General features: G+C 48.9%; 2 protein-coding genes across 5 annotated transcripts in view; one reads left to right on the top strand and one right to left on the bottom strand.

Moving 5' to 3' along the window:
* Positions 1 to 172: 172 nt before the first annotated feature.
* acin1a (apoptotic chromatin condensation inducer 1a) lies at positions 173 to 16,353 on the top strand. 4 transcript variants are annotated; one of them, XR_013812396.1, is made up of 19 exons: positions 173 to 319; positions 1,869 to 1,934; positions 2,230 to 2,341; positions 2,540 to 2,595; positions 2,802 to 5,636; positions 6,006 to 6,134; positions 6,572 to 6,663; positions 8,374 to 8,431; positions 10,437 to 10,476; positions 11,108 to 11,247; positions 11,702 to 11,854; positions 12,058 to 12,256; positions 12,509 to 12,657; positions 12,928 to 13,035; positions 13,694 to 13,801; positions 13,926 to 14,235; positions 14,520 to 14,623; positions 14,878 to 15,904; positions 15,955 to 16,353. XR_013812396.1 is itself a non-coding variant. In XM_079750876.1 (18 exons), the coding sequence occupies exons 1-18, from the start codon at positions 182 to 184 to the stop codon at positions 15,295 to 15,297; spliced, it is 5,214 nt and encodes a 1,737-aa protein (XP_079607002.1). In that variant the 5' UTR covers positions 173 to 181; the 3' UTR covers positions 15,298 to 16,353. The 4 variants fall into 4 exon arrangements, 3 of the variants coding, with proteins under 3 accessions (XP_079607002.1, XP_079607003.1, XP_079607001.1); XM_079750876.1 differs by having other exon boundaries at positions 11,111 to 11,247; positions 14,878 to 16,353; XM_079750877.1 differs by having other exon boundaries at positions 14,523 to 14,623; positions 14,878 to 16,353.
* A 5,984-nt stretch (positions 16,354 to 22,337) lies between these two features.
* mmp14b (matrix metallopeptidase 14b (membrane-inserted)) overlaps positions 22,338 to 24,031 on the bottom strand; it is a 14,643-nt gene continuing 12,949 nt past the window's right edge. Inside the window, 1 exon segment of the mRNA XM_079750904.1 lies at positions 22,338 to 23,981. Coding sequence (XP_079607030.1) covers positions 23,506 to 23,981 — 476 coding nt within the window. The 3' untranslated portion in view covers positions 22,338 to 23,505.

Here is a 24,031-nt window from a genome sequence, read left to right as displayed (position 1 = left end):
AAATGAAATATAAAAACAATCATTGTAACCCTTCAAAAAAATCATATATTATTCTACCATAAAGCTTACAATGGATACATATTATTGATTGTATTTTTTCAAGGGAAGTCGTCGGCTATGACGCGGGTGAAGGAAGGCGTAGCTCACTACTCTAGCTGGGAACGAACTAGAGGATCGGAAAATGGCGGACCTTGAAGACGTTACGCTGGACGGGAGACCGCTAAACTCTCTTCGGGTGGCGGATTTAAAAGCTGCTCTCGAGGAACGAGGACTCTCTAAAAGTGGACCGAAAAATGCACTCGTCAAAAGACTCAAAGGGGTGAGTTCTGCGCGATTTCGCGATCGCCGCGGCTGCACGCTAACTAACGTTTACGAACCGACGGGCTGATGCTTGTCTAGAAGGCCGACAACTGCTACGCTACCGAGGTAGCAGTTGCTTGTATCAATGCATACACAATCAAAAAATCATTTAAAGAGCGATGCGGTTGAATCGCGCCTTCTCTCCGTGATGCATCACAACATGGCTTCGTTTTGCCTGCGTCTGCCAGCCAGGGTTACACGAGTTAAATATGGGACTGTGTGTTCTGTGGGGCTACCGCTCTGTGTAGCGGCTAGTAGAGCGGTGGCCGTAGTTGCTGACTTGCCGCCGCCGCTGATGTGTGTTTAGAGAAGTCGAATCCGCGCGTTGTTGCTCCATTAAAAAAAAAAAAAAAAACCCGGCTGGGGGGGAGGTTAAGTAAATACTTTTACTTGGTCGGTGATGAAAGGCGACTGTAGTTTACAGTGCTGAAATTAAACAATGGCAACAAATCATATGTCGATGCAACAATGTGAATGTTTGTTACTGAACTAAATACGCACCCGCTGTTGCTGAAGTTTGCGAGCTTCCGCGTGTGTGAGCGGTTTTGTTTACATCTATCGGAGGTGTTACGCTGTATAAACACAACAAGCGCGTCCTTGTTAGTAGTATTTATTCAAAGTGTCTTAATATATATACAATAGAAGCCTTTTATGTAGTTATCTATATCTATGTACGTCGGATAAATACGTTGAATATTAATGAAACTTGTCTGTTTCCCACCACTTTAAATCGTGTTTGGCAAATGCAATATAAATAGCCTTAAGTACTAAATGAAACCACTTTTTTAAACTAGCTTCAGTTGACTATCAATCATTTTCCCCCAAAATGTTCGTGGTGAATGTCAGCACTGTAAATGTAATATTAAGTAGTTGTTTATAGTATTCAGACGTATTATTATTTTAGTTGCATTAATTGCAATTGTACGTTGGATCGGTCCCTTCGGTTTTCCCATTCATTCCTGAATTTCTTCTTCTGATGACATTGTTACTTAGGTCCCGCCATATTATTGAACTGTAGTTATTGCTTCCTTGTGGTGTTAAGAATGTCTGTGTTGTCTAACCTGGCCAGAATCCATGTTTCTGGAAGTGTTGAGATAGTTTGAACGTGTATGTCTCTCTGTTGACCCATTGACATCTACTTCAGAAGAGAAGGGGCGCTTTTATATTGTCTGTGCTGTCTTCTGTATGGATTGTTCCAACGGAAGAAGCAACTTTCGTCTTCATTTGTTCTACAATGTAAAAAATGTGGCCTTAAGCATGCCTTGTTTCTGCTTTATGGCTCAGTCCCATTTAACAATGCTTTGAAATAAACAAATACTGTGCACACGGTGTTACAAACACACCAATTGTTCATGCACTTTTATGGATATCTAATCCAATGGAAATCCATTTCTATAAATTAGAACAGCAGTGTAATTAGCATAATGGAGTATTTACAAACTCTTTCAATGTTTGTGCAGTAAATAACAAGGGAATCAAATCGTCTCCCTTCTTCTCTCCAACAACAGGCCCTCATGCTGGAGAACCTCCAGCGCACCTCCACCCCTCACAGTGGACTGCAGCCCAACTCCCAGGTGGGTAACGCTTTGCAGCGCGTACCAGCAGCTACAGCTGTTGGTACATGTGGTTCCGTTGTCAATGATGTCATAAGCCCGTGAAGCAAAAATAAAGTGTGTCTATGTCAACAATCAGTCACTGATCATTTGCTTGACCTGTAATGAATGGGGTTTTATTCTGAGAGTCCAGGTTTGACATGAAAGAGAGAGGAAATAACGTATGAGGAGGTCTGGCCTATGTGGCTGGCACACTACTGGGCTGAGCCACCTGCAACGCTTTTTCAATGTTCTGCTGCTGCTGCTGCGGTTGTAGATCGGGGAGGAGATGAGCCAGAACAGCTTCATCAAGCAGTACCTCGCCAAGCAGCAGGAGCTCCTCCGACAGCGCCTCGAGAGGGAGGCCAGGGAAGCTGGGGACCCCGAAGGTAAAGCTTGCCAATCCAAGACACACACACACACACACACACACACACACACACACACACACACACACACACACACACACACACACACACACACACACACACACACACACACACACACACACACACACACACACACACACACACACACGCAAACGCAAACGCACAGGGAGAGTCATTCAAATGCTTTTTCCTTCACAGAACCCGAAGAAAACACAAGCGTCAACAACAGCGCTCCGTGCCCTGCTCCCTCCCAGGTTAGACCCCTTTCAACCTTTTAATCAAAAACCTTTTCCATTCAAAAGGGACTTTCATAATCTGCATGCAGGGGGGCCGCAGGCTCTTTTGCTCTCTTGCATGTTTGGGGAGGGGAGGGGTTATAGCCGGAAGAGTAGGAGACGCATGCTCTGGCACAGAGGGTCACAACGTACTCAAAGTCAGCTGCTTTTCCCGTATTCACCAGGAGGCAGCGCCAGCGCCCGTCGAACACCACAAGCCCCTCGGCCCCGCGGACGGCGAGGGGCTGGCGGGCCCCGCCCACCAGGAGGCGAACATGTCGGGTCAGCCCGCCGGCCCCGTCCCAGGCGCCGTGTCCACGCACAGCGCCGCCGCGGAGCGCGCCCCTCCCTCTGGGCAGGCCGCGGCCGACAGCGACGACGACGACAGTGACGACGGCGACGACGACGCGGACGAAGAGGCATGGGGCGAGCGGAGGCGGGCCCCGGGGGAACCCACCAGGCGGACGGCGGCTCGGAGGTCGGCGGCCAGAGAGCGCTCGGAGGCGTCCCGCCAGCCGCCTCAGCACATCCCCTCCCTCCTCTCCCCGCAGCTCCGCCAGCCCACGCCGCCGCCCTCCCCTCCCCCGGAGCTGTCCTACCCGCTGCCCGACACCCCCAAACAAAGCCCCCCGAGCCCGGACGAGGCCCCCGCCCGCCAGCGCGCCTCCAGCAGCTCCAGCTCCGGGTCGTCAAGCAGCCGCAGCAGCAGCCCAGAGCCCCAGAGCAGAGAGCGGAAGCCCCCCGGGCCCCTCACCCTGCTGGCCCGAAAAATGGCGTCCGAGGGGGCCTTCTCGGGCGCCGGGTGGCACGGCGCCGCCGGAGAGCCCACGGACAACGGTGCCGCCGCCACCGCAGCAGCATTAGCCCAACCCTTCACCGCCATTACGCACACGGCCAACACTGCGGCCGCCATCGCCAGCGTCTCTTTTCCCATGATCCCCGGCGGCATGCAGGGTGTACACGGAGGCCTCGGTAGCCAGGGCCCAGTGAGCGTGCTCCGCGCCACGGCGGCGGAAGACAGGGAGGTGCTGCTGGAGAGGGAAAAGGCCCTGGAGATGGAAAGACGAGAGAGGCAGAGGATGGTGGAGGAAGAGCAGGAGAGGGAGAAGGCGTTGGAGCGGGAGAGGATAGAGAGACAGAGGGCCTTGCAGCGGGAGGAGCAGGAGAGGGCCCTGCAGAGGGAGCGTGAGCTGGCCCTGGAGCAAGAGAGACAGGAGAGGGATCTTGCTCTGGAGCGGGAGAGACTGGAGCGAGAGTTGGCTCTTGCCAAAGAGAGGGAGGAACGAGAGAGGGCCCTTCAACTGGAGAAGCTGGAGCTGGAGCGGGCCGCTCGGCGGGAAAGAGAGGAGAGAGAGAGGGCTTTGCAGAGGGAAAGAGAGGAGCGGGAGAGGGCTCAGGAGCTCGCTAGGGAGAGGGAGAGGGAGGAGAAGGAGAGGATCGAGAGGGAGAGATTTGTGGAACAACAGCGGTTAGAGAGAGAGCAGGCCCTGGCCCGGGAGAGGGAAGAGATGGAGAAGCTGGCGAGAGAACGGGCCTTGGAGCAGGAGAGACTACAGAGGGAGCGAGCGCTGGAGCAGGAGCGCCTGCTCCGAGAGAAGGAGGAAGCAGAGAGGATGGAGAGACAGAATGCTCTAGAGCAGCAACGGATGGAGAGAGAGAAGGCCCTAGAGCAGCAACGGATGGAGAGAGAGAAGGCCCTAGAGCAGCAACGGATGGAGAGAGAGAAGGCCCTGGCACAGGAGCGGGAGGAGAAGGAGAGGGCAGAGAGAGAGGCTGCACGCGAACGAGAGAGGATGGAGAAGGCAGAGCTGGAGAGGAAACGCGCAGAAGAGCAGGAGAGGGTGGAGCGAGAGAGAGCCGAGACACTCCAGAGGGAGAGGGAGAGAGCCCTTGAGAAGGAGCGTGAGGAGAAGGAGAGGGCCCTAAAGCAGGAGAAGGAGAGGGAGGAGAAGGAGAGGGCCCTAAAGCAGGAGAAGGAGAGGGAGGAGAAGGAGAGGGCCCTAAAGCAGGAGAAGGAGAGGGAGGAGAAGGAGAGAGTGCTAAAGAAAGAGCGGGAGGAGAGGGCCCTCAAGGAACAGAATGAGAGGGAGGAGATGGAAAGGGCGCTTAAGAAAGAGAGGGAGGAGAGGGCTCTCAAGGAAGAGAAGGAGAGGGAGGAGAAGGAGAGAGTGCAAAAGAAAGAGAGGGAGGAGAGGGAAGAGAGGGACAGAGTCCTAAAGGAGAGAGAGGAGAAGGAGAGGGTCCTAAAGAAAGAGAGGGAGGAGGAAGAGAGTGCACTAAACAAGAAGCAAGAGGAGAAGGAGAGGGAGGAGAAGAAAAATACCCTGGAACATGAAAGACGGGAGAAGGAGGCGCAGGAGCAGCGAGACAAGGCTAAGCTGGCCGACAGGGAGAGGGAAAGCCACCTCCCTCCATCCAAGCGCGGCCGGGACATTGGTCTGAACCTCCTGTCCACTCCGCCTCAGGCCTCCATGGGAGCAGCCAGCAAGGTGGACCAGCCCGAGGCCATGGAGTCCCAGGCGCCCGGGGCCACAGGCCCAGGGGAGCCTTCAGAACCAGCCACCCCTCTGTCGCCCCAGTCCGCCCTCAAGAAGTTCCGCTTCCTGCGGGACACTCCGGCACAGCCCCCGCCCGCGTCCTCCGGCTCCGTGGTCATAAAGCGGCCCCGCACCTTCTCAGACACCCCGCCGTCCCAGGCCCCCCCCATCACCTCCCCGACCAAGGCGCGGCCCTGGGCCGACAAAGAAGGGCCCGCCCTCCCGCCAGCGGCCCCAGTGGACGGGCCCAAGCCAGAGTCTGCAGACCCACCCCCAGGCGCCGCAGAGCCCCCCAAGAAAGAGGCGGAGCAAGGCAGGGCCCCCTCCGTCGCGACGGCGGCAGCTCCGCAGGGAGAAGGGGAGAAGGAGAAACCCAAACGCCAGAGGAAGAGGTCCTCCTCCAGCGACTCCTCCTCTTCGGACTCTGGGTCGTCCTCGTCGGGGTCCTCCAGCTCGTCTTCGTCATCGCGGGGAAAGAGTCAGGTGAGTCCATCACAGGCAGCTGCTGGTGGGTCACCACAGTTCTATTCAGGGAGAACTGCTTCCATTGAGGTCTGGCGTTGGGGTAGTCATGGTTTATATTTGAATGATTACTTCCTTCCCTCCCCCTGGTAGTCAGGAGTAATGTTAAATATATATTTTTGATATTAGAGTTGTGGCCATTTCACCATTCTCTTTTTGAGCTTACGGTTATTTATTAGCAGTATGTGTATGTACTTTTTATACTTACTATATATTGGAACAAATAAAGAATATAACTAATAACCATACTAGGAAAAGACAATGTAGCAGAAAAGGACTAGAGCTGCTGTTACTGTATCATTCCTAACTACCTTCCTCTCTCACTCTCAGGACAAGAAAGCCCAGCGCAAGGCGTCTCCTAAGGGCAGGGCGGATGGTGGTCCTCAAGCCAATGAAATGACCAGAGCCTCCCTAACCAAAGCGGAAGGGGGCGGGTCTGGTGTCAAGCTGCACAGCGAGGTCAGTTTCCTCTCCGTGTTCACTCACTGTGCAGACGTTTCACCAGAACCACAGGATACCAATATTGAGTTTGGCAAAAGAAAACGGCCTTCTTGGTTTTGTAATATGATGCATTCCAAATATACTGCATTCAGTTTTTATCATAATAGACTTTGTTGTTATAACTAGATAAAGACTAGTACACAATTGCTTGACATATAATATATGTGCCTACTTTGCTACATTTATACTGCAATCAAAAAATAAATTCCATATACTTATATTTTTTTCTCCCTGAAATATTCACTTACAAATGATCATGTTATATGAATTGAATGTAGCGACCGACAAACATCCCACAAATATTACATGCTAAAATGTATCATTTTAAACCGTAGAGTTTCAATGGATCTTACTTTCCTGACCTAACTTTGTGGCTGACTTCTTGAACGAAACAGAAAGCTGGGGTTGGACCGCCTGCCGATGACCAGAAGACCCCAGCAGGGACAAAGGAGGGAGAGAAATCAGAGCAGAAGAAAGACAAGCCAAGGTCTGGTTCTGTTGACTTCTTCCTGTTTTATAACAAAGATGTGTTCAATAAAATCAAGACACACTCACAGTCAAATACACACAGATACACACACGTTTCATTCAATATTTTCTTGTGAAGAGAAACTATGTGGCTAATGGAGCCCTAGTCCTGCTTTCTTCAGCTCTAGTAAACCTTACATTCAAGTCCATTTCATCATATTACAAATATAGAATACTTCCCGTGTTACCCAATATACTGTGTAAAGAGCCCTGCTTGTGTTTCAAAATGTTCAAACATGGTTTGATATGCGTGTACGTGTGCTGTTCATGCCATCTGGCTTTTTCCCCGGATACAAACTTTTGTGTGTGTGTGTGTGTGTGTGTGTGTGTGTGTGTGTGTGTGTGTGTGTGTGTGTGTGTGTGTGTGTGTGTGTGTGTGTGTGTGTGTGTGTGTGTGTGTGTGTGTGTGTGTGTGTGTCCATTAGTAGTTAAGGTCTGTGCAGACATTAAGAGACCCGGTTGAGACGCTGCATGTGTTCTCTCTGTAGTCTATATTATGCTCATAATTATCTGTCTCTGGCTTCCTATATAATGTGTATGGCATAGCACACATTAATCCAAGAGGTGTTTTTATATATACACACACACACACACTGATGAATTTAACTATGATTATCCATTTTGACTGATTTATTTTTGTCAATTTAGGGGTTCATTTGTTGAAATAAGACAAAATCTTGCGCTGCATTGCAAAGCAGTCAACACGCAGATAACTTATTACACCATATATATATATAATCATTTAACACGGGCCCTGTTAAGTAGTTTGTAGTGCAGCTCATGCTCAGTTAGTCGTGGAACCGAGCCAGGGAAGACGAATTGAATTCCTTTCAGGCGATGTGTAAGGCTGCCTTGACGCCGGTGTGAACATGCGGGTCCTATAAAAAAAATCATTTTCGATCGCACCAATATGGCTGCGGTACAGGATTTGGTTAACAGCTAACATATTAAATACCGTCGTATCGAAAAGCTAAAATAAGATATTATAAGCTAGGCGGCGTCTTTTGGTACGCACCAGGTTTTACTGGCAGTCGAGGGAAATGTTTTGAGAGCGGAGTAGAGTCTAGTGTGTGAGAGAGAGCGAAAGGTAGGAGGAGCGGTTGTGCCTCGTCGCAGTCTTATTTTTTTCAGCAGCAACGTAGCGCTTGCTTCTATTTTAAGTGCCTGACAAAATAAACCAAGTTCCCCGGAGAGGATTTACCTTTTAGAACGGGAGTAGGCTGAGTGATTAACTTGCGCACTGGGGGATCGAGGCAATGTCCAACGTGCCATCGTGTAGCAGTATGCATCGTGCCTTCCGTGCTTTTTCTTTTTTGGGGGTTGAATCAAGCAAGCAACACGAATGATATCGCTTGGCTATTTTACGATATTCCTTCGATACGAAAGAGAACGGGCAAAGCATTTGTTTTGACGCCAAAGCTATGACAGTATTTGTAAACAGCGAACGTCACAGTGAAATGCGCTGTCGCGTATGTAAATGAAGCGCATTGATTGTCTCGCCCCTCAATAACGCTGAGGGCGGTTTTATATCAGAGGCGTCTGGAGTTAAAACCGAGTACAGATGAGGCTGTTAATTTGCGAACGCTGTATAAGCTGGATTTCAGTGGTCTTCCTGAATACTAATGAGTAGTGACTTAACCTCCTGCCGTGTACTGTGCGAACCCTACAGGGACCTGAAGGAGAGTAGCATGGCGGAGGCTGAGCTTGTCCAAGAGACCAACGATGAGGTAAGGCACAGAGGAGACCACCACCAAACCAACGGATCATCCATTTACTATATTTCCTTCACAGATTTAGTCGGTTGCTATTTTTTTTTCTTTTTTTGCCACTTTAGCTTTCAGACCATATGTCTTTAGTTTTGAAGTGAATTCGATTCATCTGAGTTGTGATAATTGCAAATGGAAAACCGTAGAGCCTTTTTTCTTAAATAATAATTTGGATAAAAATGAGCCCCTTTCAACAAGCTGTAGAATGCATAGATGTAGCATACACATTGATGATTTGGCTGTGTTTTTCAAAACCTTTGCTGTCTTAGACAGAGGCAGCAAGGGCATATTATCATTGTGGCTGATGTTTAAAACCCACTTGATTGCTTTGTTATAAAGGTGCTCATGCCTCTTCCATTGCCCCTAATGGTACCGGCACACTACTTCTGCCACTACTACTACTACTACCACGCTGCACTGTTCCACTGTCCCCCAAGAACCCTGGGTTGACCACAGATAGCCCCCCCTCGGGTCTGCGCTGTAGACGGACAGAGCCGGCAGCAAAATGCCCTTGTGTCATGGAGCTGGCTGGCCAGATTCACTGGTTGGACCGACGGGGAAGGCGGACGTTGCCAAGTCGGCTCATCTGTCTCCCCTGGTTGGTGACCCACAGAGCCACCCCTAAGCACGCTCGCTAGGGGGTGGTTGAAGACGCAACGCTAAACGACTGTTTGGGAGTCCTCGCGACAACCCCAGAATACATCAGACACTTCTGTCCCACACTGAAGTTACAGAAGACTGTGGGCCAGAGTGGAGCGTATGAATTTGGAGCGCATCTGTCGGAGCGGTTGTTCGCTCGCTGGCTGGACTATCCGGGGGGGGTTCCCTTCATCTTCAGAATGGAACCCCCGAATCATGAAGAGACTGGTCTTGTTCTGCTACTTCTGGACAATCTGTATGAATATCCACAGTCCTCTTGGGGCGTGGTGAGCGGAAGAGTTTTACGGACATTCACGCATTCCTCATCAAGCCCATGCGCTGCGGACACCACGTTGCGGTGATAAGGATGAGTCCGCCACAACGGGCAAATAAAGAAAAAAGGACAAATGCTAAAATGGATGCCTTGTTATAAAGGCGTTCTCAGGCTGCCGCCCCCGGGAACTCTTAAACACATCCGGCCAACCAACCAGCTCGCTCAGGTTTCCACCCAAACATCTCAGCCACCTATGATTGGACCCCTTGTTGCCTAAATGCAGTACATGCAGTCGTGATTGGGCCATTTCCAACCCAGTAAGGATCAGGTGTCAGTGGTACCAGGGAATAAGTAGACATTTTCTCAATGTTTTTCAGACTTAGGTTGTTTATTGTAGAGAATGCTAAGTTTTCAGTCAGACTTCTCTCTAGCTTATGCGGGGCAAGGGAGTGTTAACACCATCATTTTGGGGGGGAAATGTTTATATATTTTTTTAATATGGCTACTGCAGTTTTAATCAAAAACGTAATTTAAGTTAAACTAGTTTTAATCAGATGATACCGTTCTGAAAGTAACCCTGCTTCAGTTTTTTTTATTATTTGACAATCTTTCTCTTAGTAATCTTGTAGCTCTATGGCATTTAAACTGCAGTACCGCCATTGGTTGGGTTGTGTGTCCAATAGAAACTGCAATTACGACCTGGGGCGTGGCTCGTACATTTCTTCCCTCTTGCTAAGCATACCCGTGCAAAGACATACCTATGACTTACCATGGAGACGCAAGACGTCCTCTCAGGCAGTCTGCTTCATCACCTGTACACATTTAACCATGGTGTACCGCTTAACACTGTCCACAGACTCTTGTTGGATCAAGTGTTGCAGTTTCTATCGACCACTCTGTCCTTTTTATATCCTTATTTCCCCCCTTTCGTTCTACCTCTTCCCCCTCCAACTCGTTCTCTTCAAGCCTGTAGTGATGTGTTCCTCCTGGGGTCTGCCACTCACCTCGCTCCCCCTGTTCCCTGGGGCTCTTCCTATCTGTTTTCTGTTACAGACTCCCAAGGCCTTCTCTGCTCGGAGGATCTCCCTCGGCAGTGAGTACATCCTCACCCACGGGGCAATATCTACAAGTCGCATATATCACTTACTTTACTGAGGCCTACTACCTGTTTGACGGTTTATGTGTTAATACTGGTTCATTGTTGGAGATGGTTTGTCTCGTGGCCCTGCGGTCTTCGGTGAGGGTTTAAGTTCGAACGACTATTGTTTTGAACAGTATAAACTATGCATTATTTATCTTTATTTTTTGTACCTGATGGAAGTATGTTTTCTTTCCCTATGGGAGTTTTGTAATTTGTTAATGCATGATAATTTAAAAAATAACAAAAGAATTTTTTATAATAAAATAAATATATATATATATATTTTTTAAACATTGGTAGTCAAGGCGGGGCCCTATTGTTGTTAAGGCGGCCGCCTTAACCATACAGTGCTGGGGGAAACATTGAAACTAATATAGTAAAAACTTACTGCGGATGATCTTGTTAAATGTTAAAGATGCGATGTTTGAGGAGCTTCAGTGTAAAGATAACATTTTTTTTTTATCATTCTTTATACTATAACACTAACGGGTCCATGGTACATGGTTCCACCTCTGAAGCTTGTGTTGCCCTCCCATGATGTTATTAAAGCTTACTCTCTCTCCCCCCCCCCCCCTTCACCTAGCAGGCAGCAAGGTGTCCCCGGGGCCCACGTCAGCAGACGGGGATGGGGACTCAGGAGCCGCGCGCAAGAGGAGGTGGGGCTCCAGCACAGCGGTAACGGCCAAGAAGCCCTCCATCAGCATCACCACAGATTCCCTCAAGGTATGTCCCTGGTCCTAGCACTGAGTGGAGATACAGCGCCCTCTAGCAGCCACTTTACCTGCTCAGTGCTATACCTAAGGGTGAGGGGGGCCGGGTAGTGTAGTGGTCGTTGGACTCCTAGCCAAAAGGTCCTGGGTTCTAACCCCTACGTCTATGTCCACAGTGGACCTGTAGAATACCGTAAGCAAGATGCCCTAACCGCGACCTGCTCCTGTTGAATTACAGTGTCACTTTGGATAAAAGCAGCTGCTAAATCACTTGACAGCGAGTCTATTTCTTTCACTTTAGTCAACATGCCAATAGTTAGATGCTATCTGATATGGCCGTGGACGTATGATCTATTTTCCTTACTCCAAAATCAATATGTAATCGCATGCCTTCATCAATATTCCTTCCGCTCGGCGTGGGTAGTGGCAGTGTTTTTGATTTTCTTTCCTCTTGGGTTTCCTTCCAGTCTCTGATCCCGGACATGAAGCCCGGGGCTGGGCAGGATGCGGTGGTGGACCTCCACCCAGAGGAAGCTGTCCTCTCCGGGGCCGAGGAGGAGATGGAGGAGGAGAGGGAGCAGCCCGACCAGAACCTCCAGATCCGACGCACCGTCACTCAGGTTCGACGTCCAGGCTTTCAGAGCGGAAGCCGCCCGCTACTGGACTTTAGGGGCCGAGGCCGATGTTGGCAATAAAAAATGACATATCGATATATCTAAAATATAGATTGGTTGTATAAGATATCATTATATTGTGTTTACTTTTTTGTTATCGTTTTAGCAATCAAAGTCACTCCTGTGGTTCATGCCCTCTGCATCTACAGGTTGTCCCGCTGGAGAGCCAGGAGAACGGGCAGAAGGAGGCGAAGAGGAGTCGACGGGAGGAGACCCAGGAGAAGGAGGTCCAGAAGGGAGGCAAGGACCGGACGAAAAACCCAGAGGAGAAGACGGACGTCTCCATCTCTGGCGTCATGGAGACCCAGTCGCCAACGCACACCAGCCCTGATGTGGAAATGAACACTGGTAAGTGATCAGTCGCCACGCGCGCACCTCAGTGTAATTCCACGTAGTCGTCACGTACTAAATAAGCGGTTTTTCAGTTGATAGAATCTTTTGCTCTCTTGAAGTACAAAGTTTGTTTTAAATAAAATGTGTCAACATAGAATAAATCAATAAATAAATTATAGAATCATGGGTAGTTCATGGGTGTTTGCACTACACTAAAGTCCATTTGTAGTCCAAACATCAGTGTTATACCGTGTCACCCCCCCCCAGTGACCCCCAGCAGCGACGCCCTGGTCCGCCGCTCCATCAGCCAGCAGAGGTCAGGGGTCACCATCACCATCGACGACCCTGTGCGGTCAGCCCGCCAGCCTTCACCGCCACGCGGCAAGGTCTCCAGCATCGTGCACGTATCCAATCTGGTGAGTGAGGCGCTCCCGTCGGACTGCAGCTTGGCCGCAGGTTTAAGTCCGTGTGTGTGTGTGTGTGTGTGTGTGTGTGTGTGTGTGTGTGTGTGTGTGTGTGTGTGTGTGTGTGTGTGTGTGTGTGTTGGGCGTCACATGTAGAGCTCATTGCAGTGACCCGTGTTTACTAGAAAAACACGTCGGCACTACTACACCATCCCTGTTGGGTGTGTAACCCAGCTCAATAATGGCTGACCTCTGACCCGAGTGTGGCTGTGTTGTGTCCAGGTGAGGCCCTTCACCCTGGGCCAGCTGAAGGAGCTGCTGGGCCGGACAGGAACCCTGCTGGACACCGGCTTCTGGATCGACAAGATCAAGTCTCACTGCTACGTCACCGTGAGTCTACACACACACACACATACGTATGGTACGCATCACAACCCAGCACTGCTTAAATTGTAAGAAAATTGTTTGTCAGTGTGTTATATACAACTACTACTCTGTCCAAAGGGCTTTTTATGGTTCCACGTTCCCTCACCGCAAGGGGGTTATGGACCCCTTACATTCTTGCGGACCCTCCTTGCATCCACCGCTAGGGCCGGACGTGCGCCTCCCAAAAATCCTAACCTTCTGTTGAGGCGACGCAGCAGCAAGGGCTATGATTGGTCTGCTAACTAAAACCCGACACAGAACCATAACCGTTCACGACGGCGTGGAAGGGTCTGCCTGGCCGTTGCGCTGCGGGAACGTGGGACCATAATAAAGGCCTCAAGTCATGCTCACAAACACACGCATGCCACAGTAGTTAACATTTCTATTGGCGCTCCAGAGGAGTGCTGAAAGGCAATCGAAATAAACTGAGTGAACTCGGTCCCTGACACCATGGCAGAGAGACCCCCTCCCAGCCTCACTGTGAACACGCCTCATGCTGTGTGTGTGTGTGTGTGTGTGTGTGTGTGTGTGTGTGTGTGTGTGTGTGTGTGTGTGTGTGTGTGTGTGTGTGTGTGTGTGTGTGTGTGTGTGTGTGTGTGTGTGTGTGTGTGTGTGTGTGCAGTACTCCAGCCCAGACGAGGCAGTGGCCACCAGGACAGCCCTGCACGGGGTCAAGTGGCCTCAGAGCAACCCCAAGGTCCTCAGTGTGGAGTTCTGCCAGCAGGACGAGGTAAGAACAGCCTCCCGCTGGGTAGTCTGGTGGAGTCCCTCATGGCCCCTCCCCCCTGCTGCTTAGCAACCGTCAAGCCATCAGGCGCTCCGTACCCCTTCTCACCGGCCTGTCCCTCCCTCAGCTGGAGTTCCACAAGAACCTGGGGGCGGGCGTGAAGCCCGGCTCCGAGGACCAGGCGTCCGGGCCGGGCCGCCAGTGGCCGCCCTCCGGCCCGCCCTCGCTGCTGCCGGAGCGCGAGCAGTGGGCGGAGCGCGAGCGGGAGATGGCGCGGCGGGAGCAGGCGCGCACTGAGCGCGAGTGGGACCGCGACAAGGTGCGGGAGTTCGGCCCCGGTGGCGAGGAGAAGGCCGCCGGGCCGCGGCGCTCGCGCTCCAGGGAGCGGAAACGCAAGGAGCGGGGGAAGAGCAAGGAGAGGAAGAGCGATAAGAAAGGTGAGCGCTGACCCGGACCTGATTAACATAGGGGGACTTTAAAAGGAGAGATCTTTTTATGTCAAGTGAATTGGAGTTAGCCGTACGTTTTTAAGTGCCTCGAGAGGTACTTAAATCTTTTGAATAATTAGAATCTTCTATTACACTTTTCATGGCCACTAACAAAATTGTTATCTGTAACTACAGACACCGTTGTACGACCTCATTCTGATAACCCAGCGTAGGCAACGTGCATGTCAACATGTCCAACCCATGTGGTGGTCATGCTAAATCTGTTTTCTCAGCAGAGAAAGCCGCAGAGGACCCCCCTGCCAAGCTGCTTGACGACCTGTTCCAGAAGACCAAGGCAGCGCCCTGTATATACTGGCTCCCCCTCACCGAGGAAACGGTGAGACACTCCATGATGATGATGATCATCATCATCATCATCTTTATCATGAAGAGGTTGACCAAACACTTTGGTGATCCCAGAAGGGCAGGTTTTGAACCGGGAACCTTCCGCATTTGTTGAACGTCGCGATGATAGATATAGATACAACCCTATAGACGAAGGCAGTTATCTGATGATGATGATGATGACGAAGGAGATCCCTCTGTAAGATGGCGGGCTGTGTCTAAGTGGCGTGTGGTTGTGCCCTCCAGTTCGCCCTGCGGGAGGCGGCCAACGCAGAGCGCGCCAAGGAGCGGGAGAGGAACCGCAAGGAGCAGGACGAGGAGGAGGAGAAGAAGCGGAAGGAGGAGGAACAGCAGCGGAAGGAGCGGGTGAAGGCGGGCGGCGGGCCGCCGGCGGAGCGGGCGCCGCGGGGCGAGGGCGACAAGGACCGAGACGGGGAGAGGGAGAGGGAGAGGGACCGCGGGAGGGACAGAGGGGAGCGGGACGGGAACAAACGCAGGGAGGCGTCGCGTAGGCCGGGGGCCGGCGGCAGCGCTGGTGGCGGAGGTGGCGGCGGCGGCGGCGGTGGTGGTGGTGGTGGTGGTGGTGGTGGTGGTGGAGGAAGCAGCAATGCAGGCAGGGGAAGGCGCTCCCATAGCCGTAGCAACCCGCGGGAGCGGCGGCGCTAAGAGCCGACCGTGGGATGGACACGTCTCAAAGAACGCCTCCTCTAACCTTACCTACCCCGCACCCACCCACCCCATCGCTTTGTTTTCCGTCTGTCACTAAATGTACGTCTCGGTCACGTGACCGAGACCCGACATGAGGACCAACCGATGTAGTCTCCGTACCCTCCATCTGCCCCCCACCCCCCAGCCCCTTTGTTTTCCAGCCCTGTGTTTATCGCCGGACCACAGCCTCCACTCCCCGAGTGCTGTGCGTGACGCTCCTCTTGGGCCTTTTATATATTTTGTCAATTTGCCTGTCATTTTTTTTTGTCATTGTTGGGGTCTTCTTTTGGTCTCGAAGGTATAGCCGCGAGTAAGCTACATACTTCAGGTAACAATCCCCCCGCCCGCCGCCACGTGCAGTAGTTCCCCCAAACACGAATCTCCATCCATCCATGTCTTTGCCTTTGCCACCGCCAGTGTTTAGAAGCAGCCCGGAGTCTGTGGTGTTGCTGCATGTTGGGTCCCCAGGGACCCGATCCCGACCCTCTGTCAGGTGTGTGTGTGTGTGTGTGTGTGTGTGTGTGTGTGTGTGTGTGTGTGTGTGTGTGTGTGTGTGTGTGTGTGTGTGTGTGTGTGTGTGTGTGTGTGTGTGTGTGTGTGTGTGTGTGTGTTGAGGCTGCTCTAGGGAGGCCTCCCCGTCAGTTTATAAACTAGTAGGCAGTCCAGTGTCCCTGCTTTGTGACCCGGGGGGCCGGAGGACACAAGGCGCTACGATGTCCCGAATAATCTTTTTTTTTTTTTTTTAATATTTTAATCTATTCTCTTCCTCCATCCTTTTTGACTTCACTCCCTCCTGATTCTCTCGCTCCCTGCTGAGTCGCCATGAATACCGGGACAGGAGACCCCATTATACATTATAATTTTTTTTCACCAGTGGATTAATTGTTGCTTTATAAAATCATTTTATCATTTACGTTGAAAATGTTTTCTTTCTCTTTTTTTGTCTTTTGCTTTGAGTACGCCTGTAAGTGGTGAATGTACAAAAAAATAAACTGAAATTTGAAATGATTGGAATTGTTTTGTCAAAACACTTATATTTTTTATTAGAAAATCTCCATCAATCTTCTATCACAATGTTATGTGCGGGTCATTGATATATATTACAATTGACTGTCTTCTTGGTTCTAAGATGGATAGTTAAACATACATTTTTTTTACATTGAGTGGTTAATCATTGACGTGAATGAAAGCACTTGGCCAGGTGTTAAGGGTTAACCAACCCACTAAATGTCCTTCGAAGTCTGCAAATAGTTGTTAATGAACGCCCCGGGTTCTCTGCGCCCAAACAGGCGCCCCTCCCTAAGGGTTCTCATGATACTGTAACGAGAACTGTCCACAAGGTGTCAGCGATGCACAACATCGAAACTTTGGACGATGGATTGTATTAAGAAGTTATTGTTCTTATTTGTCGGAGACTCAGAATCGAGTGGAACATTTCTGAACCCCCACAACCACGAGCGGCAATTGAAAAACTTTTTATATCAATTTCAAATTGAGAAGAGTCTCTAGGAAAATGTCAGTTGGAACCTGTACTTCACTGCACATGTTTGATCTCAAAGGTTCCAATATAAAACGTCTCCTTCCAACCCCTTATCCTTGTAGACTTTTATTTTGTGCCCCTTATTTGTATTTATTTTTTTATTGTTGGTTCTCTTTACTCTTGTCTCTTTCCTCCGGTTGCGCCACATCTTCTCCGCCTCGACAGTCATCCTGCAGCGCTCAGCACTCCCTCTATGTAATTACAGCTCCCTGAGCGCTGAGTCCAGCATTTTTTCAGCCCTGATGCAGCTCTCTAGTGTGTGTGTGTGTGTGTGTGTGTGTGCGTGTGTGTGCGTGTGTGGCTGGCCTCGGTAAGGTCCAGTGGATCCCCGGCCCGGGTACTGTGATGCCAACCCTCAGGAGCAGCTCTCTGATTGGAGAACCCATTCGTGGGATGAGGTCGGCTGAGTTCTCGAAGGCCCCGCTTGAACACGCAGACCGTACTCCTATTTAGCTCCCCATTGGTCAGAAGGTCATATTGGTCAGTTTGTTGGTGCCACAAACAAACCATGCATTGCCCAGCATTCAGGCGCATGGAAAAGTGAATTGACGACTTGACTCTGACTGTACTTCTGGGTTTCTCCAAGCTAAGAGATGACCGAATCCTCTAAATTGGGAGTAAGGAACAACGTAATCCTGCGCAAAAGATAAAATCGCCTTAATGTATGGTTATGTAGGCCTACTATCTAGATTGTACATAACCATTTGCACAGATGTTGGATGGTGATGATGCTACATGGTGAGTTATTCGAGGAAAGGGTGTTGTAGGCCTACAATGTGCATCTACAAGATACGTTAAGCGCTAAAGAAGAAAACGACCCTTACTGGGACCAGGTAAAGTTCACCCCGGGACAGTTTGACATGAAATAGGCTACCGAGGCAGACCAGAGAGACACGACCGCATAGCTCGGTCTAGCCGACATCACGGAATGCCCTACTGCTAGGCAGATATCCTGAGTGTTGCAAAGCTCTTATCCTAAAACATGGCTCTGCCTCATACCTTTACGGTCGTAAAACCAAAAAAATCCCCCCCCTGCTTTGTCCGTCTAATTGTGCGAATGAGTCAAAACATGATTGTGGTCGTTCACATGATGGGACCACTCTGAGAACGGCTGGAAAAACCGCAGCATGCCAACATGTCGTGGTTTGAACTCGGGTCGACGGCCCGGAGAAGCAGGGGCTCAAAACGGACTGTTTTTTTTGGAGTTCGGTAAGATCCAAGACTCTTGGCCCGCAAGCATTCTTCTCGAGTCAGTCTCTTGCTCCCCCAATTTCATCCCCCCAACCCCATCATTGTGTTTTTCTTATCCCTCTTCAAGGTAACCACGTTACTCTCCCTGACCGTACCTTTTGAGAAGAGGCCTGCCACAGCTCTTCTGTGAGGGCCACCTCTGATGTGGCCCCTTTGAACTTCTGCCTTGCTTTTGTTGGTGGTAGAATACTGTCGTGGTTTCCTGAAATCTGCCTCTCATTTACATAGTTTTAGCTGAGTCTCTGACATAATATGGTGTAACTGTGGTCCAAAAAGTGCACATTAACACAACTTTGCTTTCGCACCTTGGTGTTAAGCGTTGGCCTCCTTATTAAATATTTTAGAGGAAATAAAACAACGCCACTCATTGGAATGTATGCGATCAGAGTGTACTAGTGTCTTGTTCTGTTTTCATTTCTTACGATGCCACCAAACTTTCCAAGCAAAAAAATTAAGCCTTTCAAAGTCTTCGTCGCCCCGCCCTCCTATGTGCAATGACATGCAGGCCTCTCATGAAGTCCAGATGTGGCGCTATTGAAGTAAGCCAGAGCATTAGCCTGCATCAAAGCTCTTAAGAGAGAGAATATAGAAGGAATAAGGCAGTGGAGGAGGAAGATCTGCAGTGCACAGCAGTCTTATTGGCTCATTCTCTGTTTTCTTACCAGTCAAAGAAGGTTTAATATGCTGCGAAGATGAAACGTGACCACTATCCTGACCAGGTCCCTGGACAGAGCAGGGGGGTTTTCTAACGGATGTGCCTGGGTCGGGCTGAGGGTATCTTGGAATTCAGCAAAGCAAAGTTAGGATACAGGCCTGAATCAGCATCTGGTAAAACTAGACTCCTTTCCTCTTTGGTTTTGGGGAAATCATTCCATATGATGCAGTGTGAGTATGATTATTGGTGATGTTGAGGGTAAGGGGTCAGTAAAAAGGTTAAAATAGCAATTGTTATGGTATGTTTACCAGGTCATGTGTATCCTTTAACAAAGACCTACTACTGCCTACAACCTACCTACCCTTAGCCACCACACCCCGTTTTAAAAACACAATGTGTCCGGCTCAATCACATCCATGCAAGTTTATACTGATGGCTGTGTGCACAACGGTGGTTGGGGGGGAATGGATGGAAGGGAAAAGCAGATGTTTCAAACACCTGAGTGGAGAACGCCGTATCTAACACAAACAGATGTTTTCCTTCTTTCTGCTTTCTGTGTAGTTCAGTCCAGCTGAATACATAAGAGTATACCATCCAAACATACGCCACGTTTGACAGAGCGGATGAGACCATATGGAGAAGAGGAGTGAGGATGTTTTTGAAACCAATTTTAAGAATGAAAGCAGCCATACAATGTCATTCAAAGTGTGTGTGTGAGTTATCCCAGCACAACAAAACTCTTGTGAGTGTGCTCTGTGCAGGATGCGGTTGCAAAATGAGAACCATGTGTAACCTACATAACGTCCTCACATACCAGCTCCCTTATGAGCAACTTAACGACCTCAGCTCCACTCCCACATTTCATCTCATTATTCAATCTAAATCTCAAGAAACCTCACGCCTTATCCTAATCATCATGTTCCAATGCATCATTCGCCTAGGCTTATCTGCGTCACACGACAGGAATTACGTTATTGCCTTTTTTCTTCCACTTCTGCAAATGTCTGTGGGGCTGCCTGCAGGCTGAGGCCTTTGTGCTGATTGGACAAGCAGCAGAAGATGGCCAGTCCTGTTATACAGTTTCCAAATGACAGTTCAACTGGTTAGCAGACTGAGATAAGAGAAGTGATCAAGTAAGAATATTCTATCAAAGATGTACATGTTATGGATGGATGGGTAGGTTTGCGGTGCTTGAAATTAGGAAACTTTATTTAAAGAAAAAAGGAAAGTATGACAGTACCGTACTTGAAATACATGAATTTAGGTGAAAAGTGAGAGAGAAAATGGCAGCTGCTGCATGGATATCTGTTGGAATATTCTCACAAACAACTGATTAATTTCACACACAGCTAGGAAATATGTCTTGTCACACACACACACACACACACACACACTCACATATAGAGAGGGAAAGAAAGGGAAAGAGAAGAAGACGCTGAGGTTGTTTCTTGCGTTCTCTCAGACTGACCAGAGGAGCGAAACAAACATCACAAAGTGACGTGCAATGCTTGACTTATGTAAACAGACTCTAACAAACACCGCAACTCGTATGGAGGTGAGGAGCAGGTTTGCGCAACGTCTGCAGATACAAAGATTTCCACTCAAAAACACCAGCCGAACCCAGAAAACCCCCATTGTGTTGTTCCGATGCACCGGCAGAATTTGCCCATTTTTGTTTCACAAGATGGAATTTCCAAATCAATCTCCTGAAATCCCCATGCCTCCCTCAACAAGACACACACACACACACACACACACACACACTTGATCTCAGTTGGAATTCCAGATGTTGCACATGGAATCATGGAATTCTCTCCCATCTCTTCCAACTGTGACTTATGACCCCCTCCCCCCTCTTTCTCTCTTTCCCATTCCCTCTCCAAACCGAACCCTGTGACTTTATTACCCACGCGCCAGTTTAAATGCAAACCAGAACGCTATTAATCACTTTTGCACAATAGGAAAAATCCCTCATCAGCTGAATTACATAATCCCCCTGCCTGCCTGTACTGTATTTACAACACGCCATGCAGTCCTATTTCCTCTCTTTGGGTTTTCAATCATTTGCCATCTTATGTGACACGCCAAACTAAAATGGAGATGTTTATTTGAATTATTATCAAGGCAGTGCAGGAAACGCCTTAGCTTGTCGTTTGATGAAGCGCATTCACTGGCTCATGGCTCACATTTGGTTTGCACACATGTGTCTGTTATTATAAAGGCCTATATTCAAAGGTTAAAACACGTACGCCCATGCTATCTTCCACCCTATTGACATTTGTTTCTTGTGTGTGCATGTTTGTGTGTGTGTGTGTGTGTCTGTGTGTGAGTGTGTGTGTGTGTGTGTGTGTGTGTGTGTGTGTGTGTCTGTGTGTGTGTGTGTGTGTGTGCGTGCGAGGAGTATTAACACAATCTTCTTCGTTACTGTTTTTACTTAACTCTTGGACATGGCCTGTTTTTTCCGTCCCACTTTTCATTGCTACAAGTTTCCGAGCCCCAGCGGTGGATGTCGGAGTAGGAGTGGAGCTGTCGGGGAAGCATGAGAGCTGGAGGTACTGGTGATGGAACTTATCAACCCGGTATCACGAGATCTCGTGCTCATGCGCACGAAACGCGTTAATCTTTTGAATCGTGTCCCAGAGCACAATTGTTCGACTTTTTTCGTGAAACGCATCACGAAATGTTAACCAATGCATTCTGAATGCACATCCTTCACAACTATATTCTTGGTCATAACTATCAAACCAAACATCCTTCACATTCGCCGAGCGACGATTATTAAAGTAAAATGCACATTTCTCGCTAAAAATGTTTACATAAACACTTTTAATGGCGTAACTATGCTAAAATATCATATTTTCCACCCAGAATAAAAAGTATGTCCGCCATTTTCACAGAAAAACATCCTAAAAACTATCCAATAGGAAAGATGCTCGCAGCGTCTATCCGTGACTACGTCACGGATAGATGCTTTTAATGGCGGGTTACGCAATTAAAAGTGTTTATGTAAACATTTTTAGCAAGAAATGTGCATTTTACTTTCATAATCGTCGCTCGGCGAATGTGAAGGATGTTTGGTTTGATAGTTATGACGAAGAATATAGTTGTGAAGGATGTGCATTCAGAATGCATTGGTTAACATTACGTGATGCGTTTCACGAAAAAAGTCGAACAATCGTACTCTGGGACACGATTCAATAGATTAACGCGTTTCGTGCGCATGAGCACGACATCTCGTGATACCGGGTTGAACTTATAGATGTGAATGTTAGTTTCTTTGAGTCAATCGAAGTACGATGAGAGAGATTCAGCAAGAGAACTGTTACGTCACCGTTATAGCTAGTGTCATCACGTGATCTATAGAAAACGCGGTTAAAATATATTTATACGGTTTAGAAAGTGCAGTTAAAATGACATTTTTAAAAACAACTACTTGCCAGACAAGAAAATTAGCTGAAATGAGAGAGAAGATTAAAAAACAAAGCACAAGTGTTTATGAAGTTACATTTATTGCGTAAGAAAGTTAGGAAATGGAAGAAATCCCGCCAAGGCACAGTCTCGTTGAGAAAACTAGGTGGGTCATCATTATTATCATCATCATTAGTATTATCATCATTATTGTGAGCTAGCTAGGACCCTTAGCTCAGTGGTATAGGAGAAAGCACCAAGACTTGAGAATCGTAAACACTTACAATGACAAAAAGAAGTCATTTGTTTTAGATCTTCGATTTATTTCATTTGAGATGGATAGAAAAAAACAAACACCAATAAAAAAACTACAATCAAGTTTCAAGAAAAATACCCCGTCCCTTTCAGTTTCCCCCAAATATAAAATTAAGGCCACTTTTTCTGTCACTGTCCAGCAGGACTTAATAATGACAATGTACAAAGAAACAACCCATACTCACAGAGGACAAAAATAACAACAATAGTAATAGTCACAATAATAATGACAACATCACTGCTCATAATACTCATCAAAGATTGGTAGGCTAGACAAAAAGAATGGTTTCGGACACTTTTATAAAATCACTTTACTCCAGTAAGAGTGCTTTTCATGCTTCTTATTAAGTTTATTTCCCTTTTTCTGATCAATACTGGCTCGTCAACATTTTATCTTCACTGGAAATTTTACTGTGACTATGAAGTCACTGCAGTTTTCAAGTGTATACACGCGCATGCGTGTCTATGTGTGTGCGTACATGCTTGTGCATAGTTGTGCATGCACATTTGATGTTTATTCGCTTGTGTGCTCTGGGGAAGAGAGTGAAAAATAAAGAGGACAGTCCAAGGGGCTGACATGCTTCAATAGAGGCGCAAACACACAATGACCCCTGACCCTTGGCTTAAACAACAACACAACAAAAAAAGACATTGAAAAAGGCTAAACCAAACAGCAACAAGCTGGCGTCAACAAACCACAAAGGAGGAGAGATAACAGGGTTGAAACAAAGAGAGAGAGGGGGCGGAAAAAAGCAAGGGAGGAAAAAAGAAAAAAGTTTGAGGAAAAAGAGCAAACAAATTCTTCTTCCGTGTTTGGTTTAGCCGGCGGAGCCACACTTTGTCGCCCACGTTCTCCTTCATCTCGGCGTTTCCCCCTGTCTCCTGCTTCCATCTCTCTCCCAAACGCTCCTCTTTTAACCTCTCTCTCTGTCTCGGTCCCTCTCTATCGCCCTCCTCTTCCACCTCCTTCTCCTCCTCCTCCTCCCCTCCCTGGTTCCTACACCTGGTCCAGTAGTGACCTCTTGCAGTAGAGGAGTCGGCGTGGGGTTCCGTAGCGACGGAAGAACACCAGCACCGCCAGCGTGAGGATGACACACACCAGCAGCACGATGGGCACCACCACGGCCGCCGCACTGCTCCCGGCCCCCGGCCGCTCCCCGTCCACCTTGATGATGATCACCTCCGTGTCTTCCACCTTGTCCACCCCCCTGTCCCTGTCCCTGTTCCTCTCCCTCTCCCTCTCCCTCTCCCTCTCCCTCTCTCGCTCCCTCTCTCGCTCCCTCTCCCGGTCCCTGGTTCTGTCTGCGTCTTCCCGGTCCTTGTCCTTGTCCCCCCTCCTCCCGTCCGTCTTGGGCTCGTCGTTGGCACAGCCCATCCAGTCGCGCAGCGCCGACTTTGGGTAGCCGGGCTCCACGCGCATCATTTGGTTGTTGTACTTCCAGTATTTGTTGGCCTTGTAGAAGTATGTGTACGCTGCGTAGAAGAGGAGGGGGAAACGATTAGTAAACAGAACCAATGTTGGT

Source organism: Pollachius pollachius, assembly GCF_949987615.1.
Source record: "Pollachius pollachius genome assembly, chromosome: 14".
Lineage (NCBI taxonomy): Eukaryota > Metazoa > Chordata > Actinopteri > Gadiformes > Gadidae > Pollachius > Pollachius pollachius.
The sequence above is the reverse complement of the archived record's forward strand: the minus strand, read 5'-3'. Positions and strand labels throughout refer to the sequence as shown.

Coding starts and splice junctions, on each gene's coding strand:
- acin1a (XM_079750875.1), top strand. CDS start 182: ATGGCGGACCTTGAAGACGTTACGCTGGACGGGAGACCGCTAAACTCT. Junction 1,935..2,229: donor GACTGCAGCCCAACTCCCAG/GTGGGTAACGCT, acceptor CTGCGGTTGTAG/ATCGGGGAGGAGATGAGCCA. Junction 13,802..13,925: donor AGTTCTGCCAGCAGGACGAG/GTAAGAACAGCC, acceptor TCCCTCCCTCAG/CTGGAGTTCCACAAGAACCT.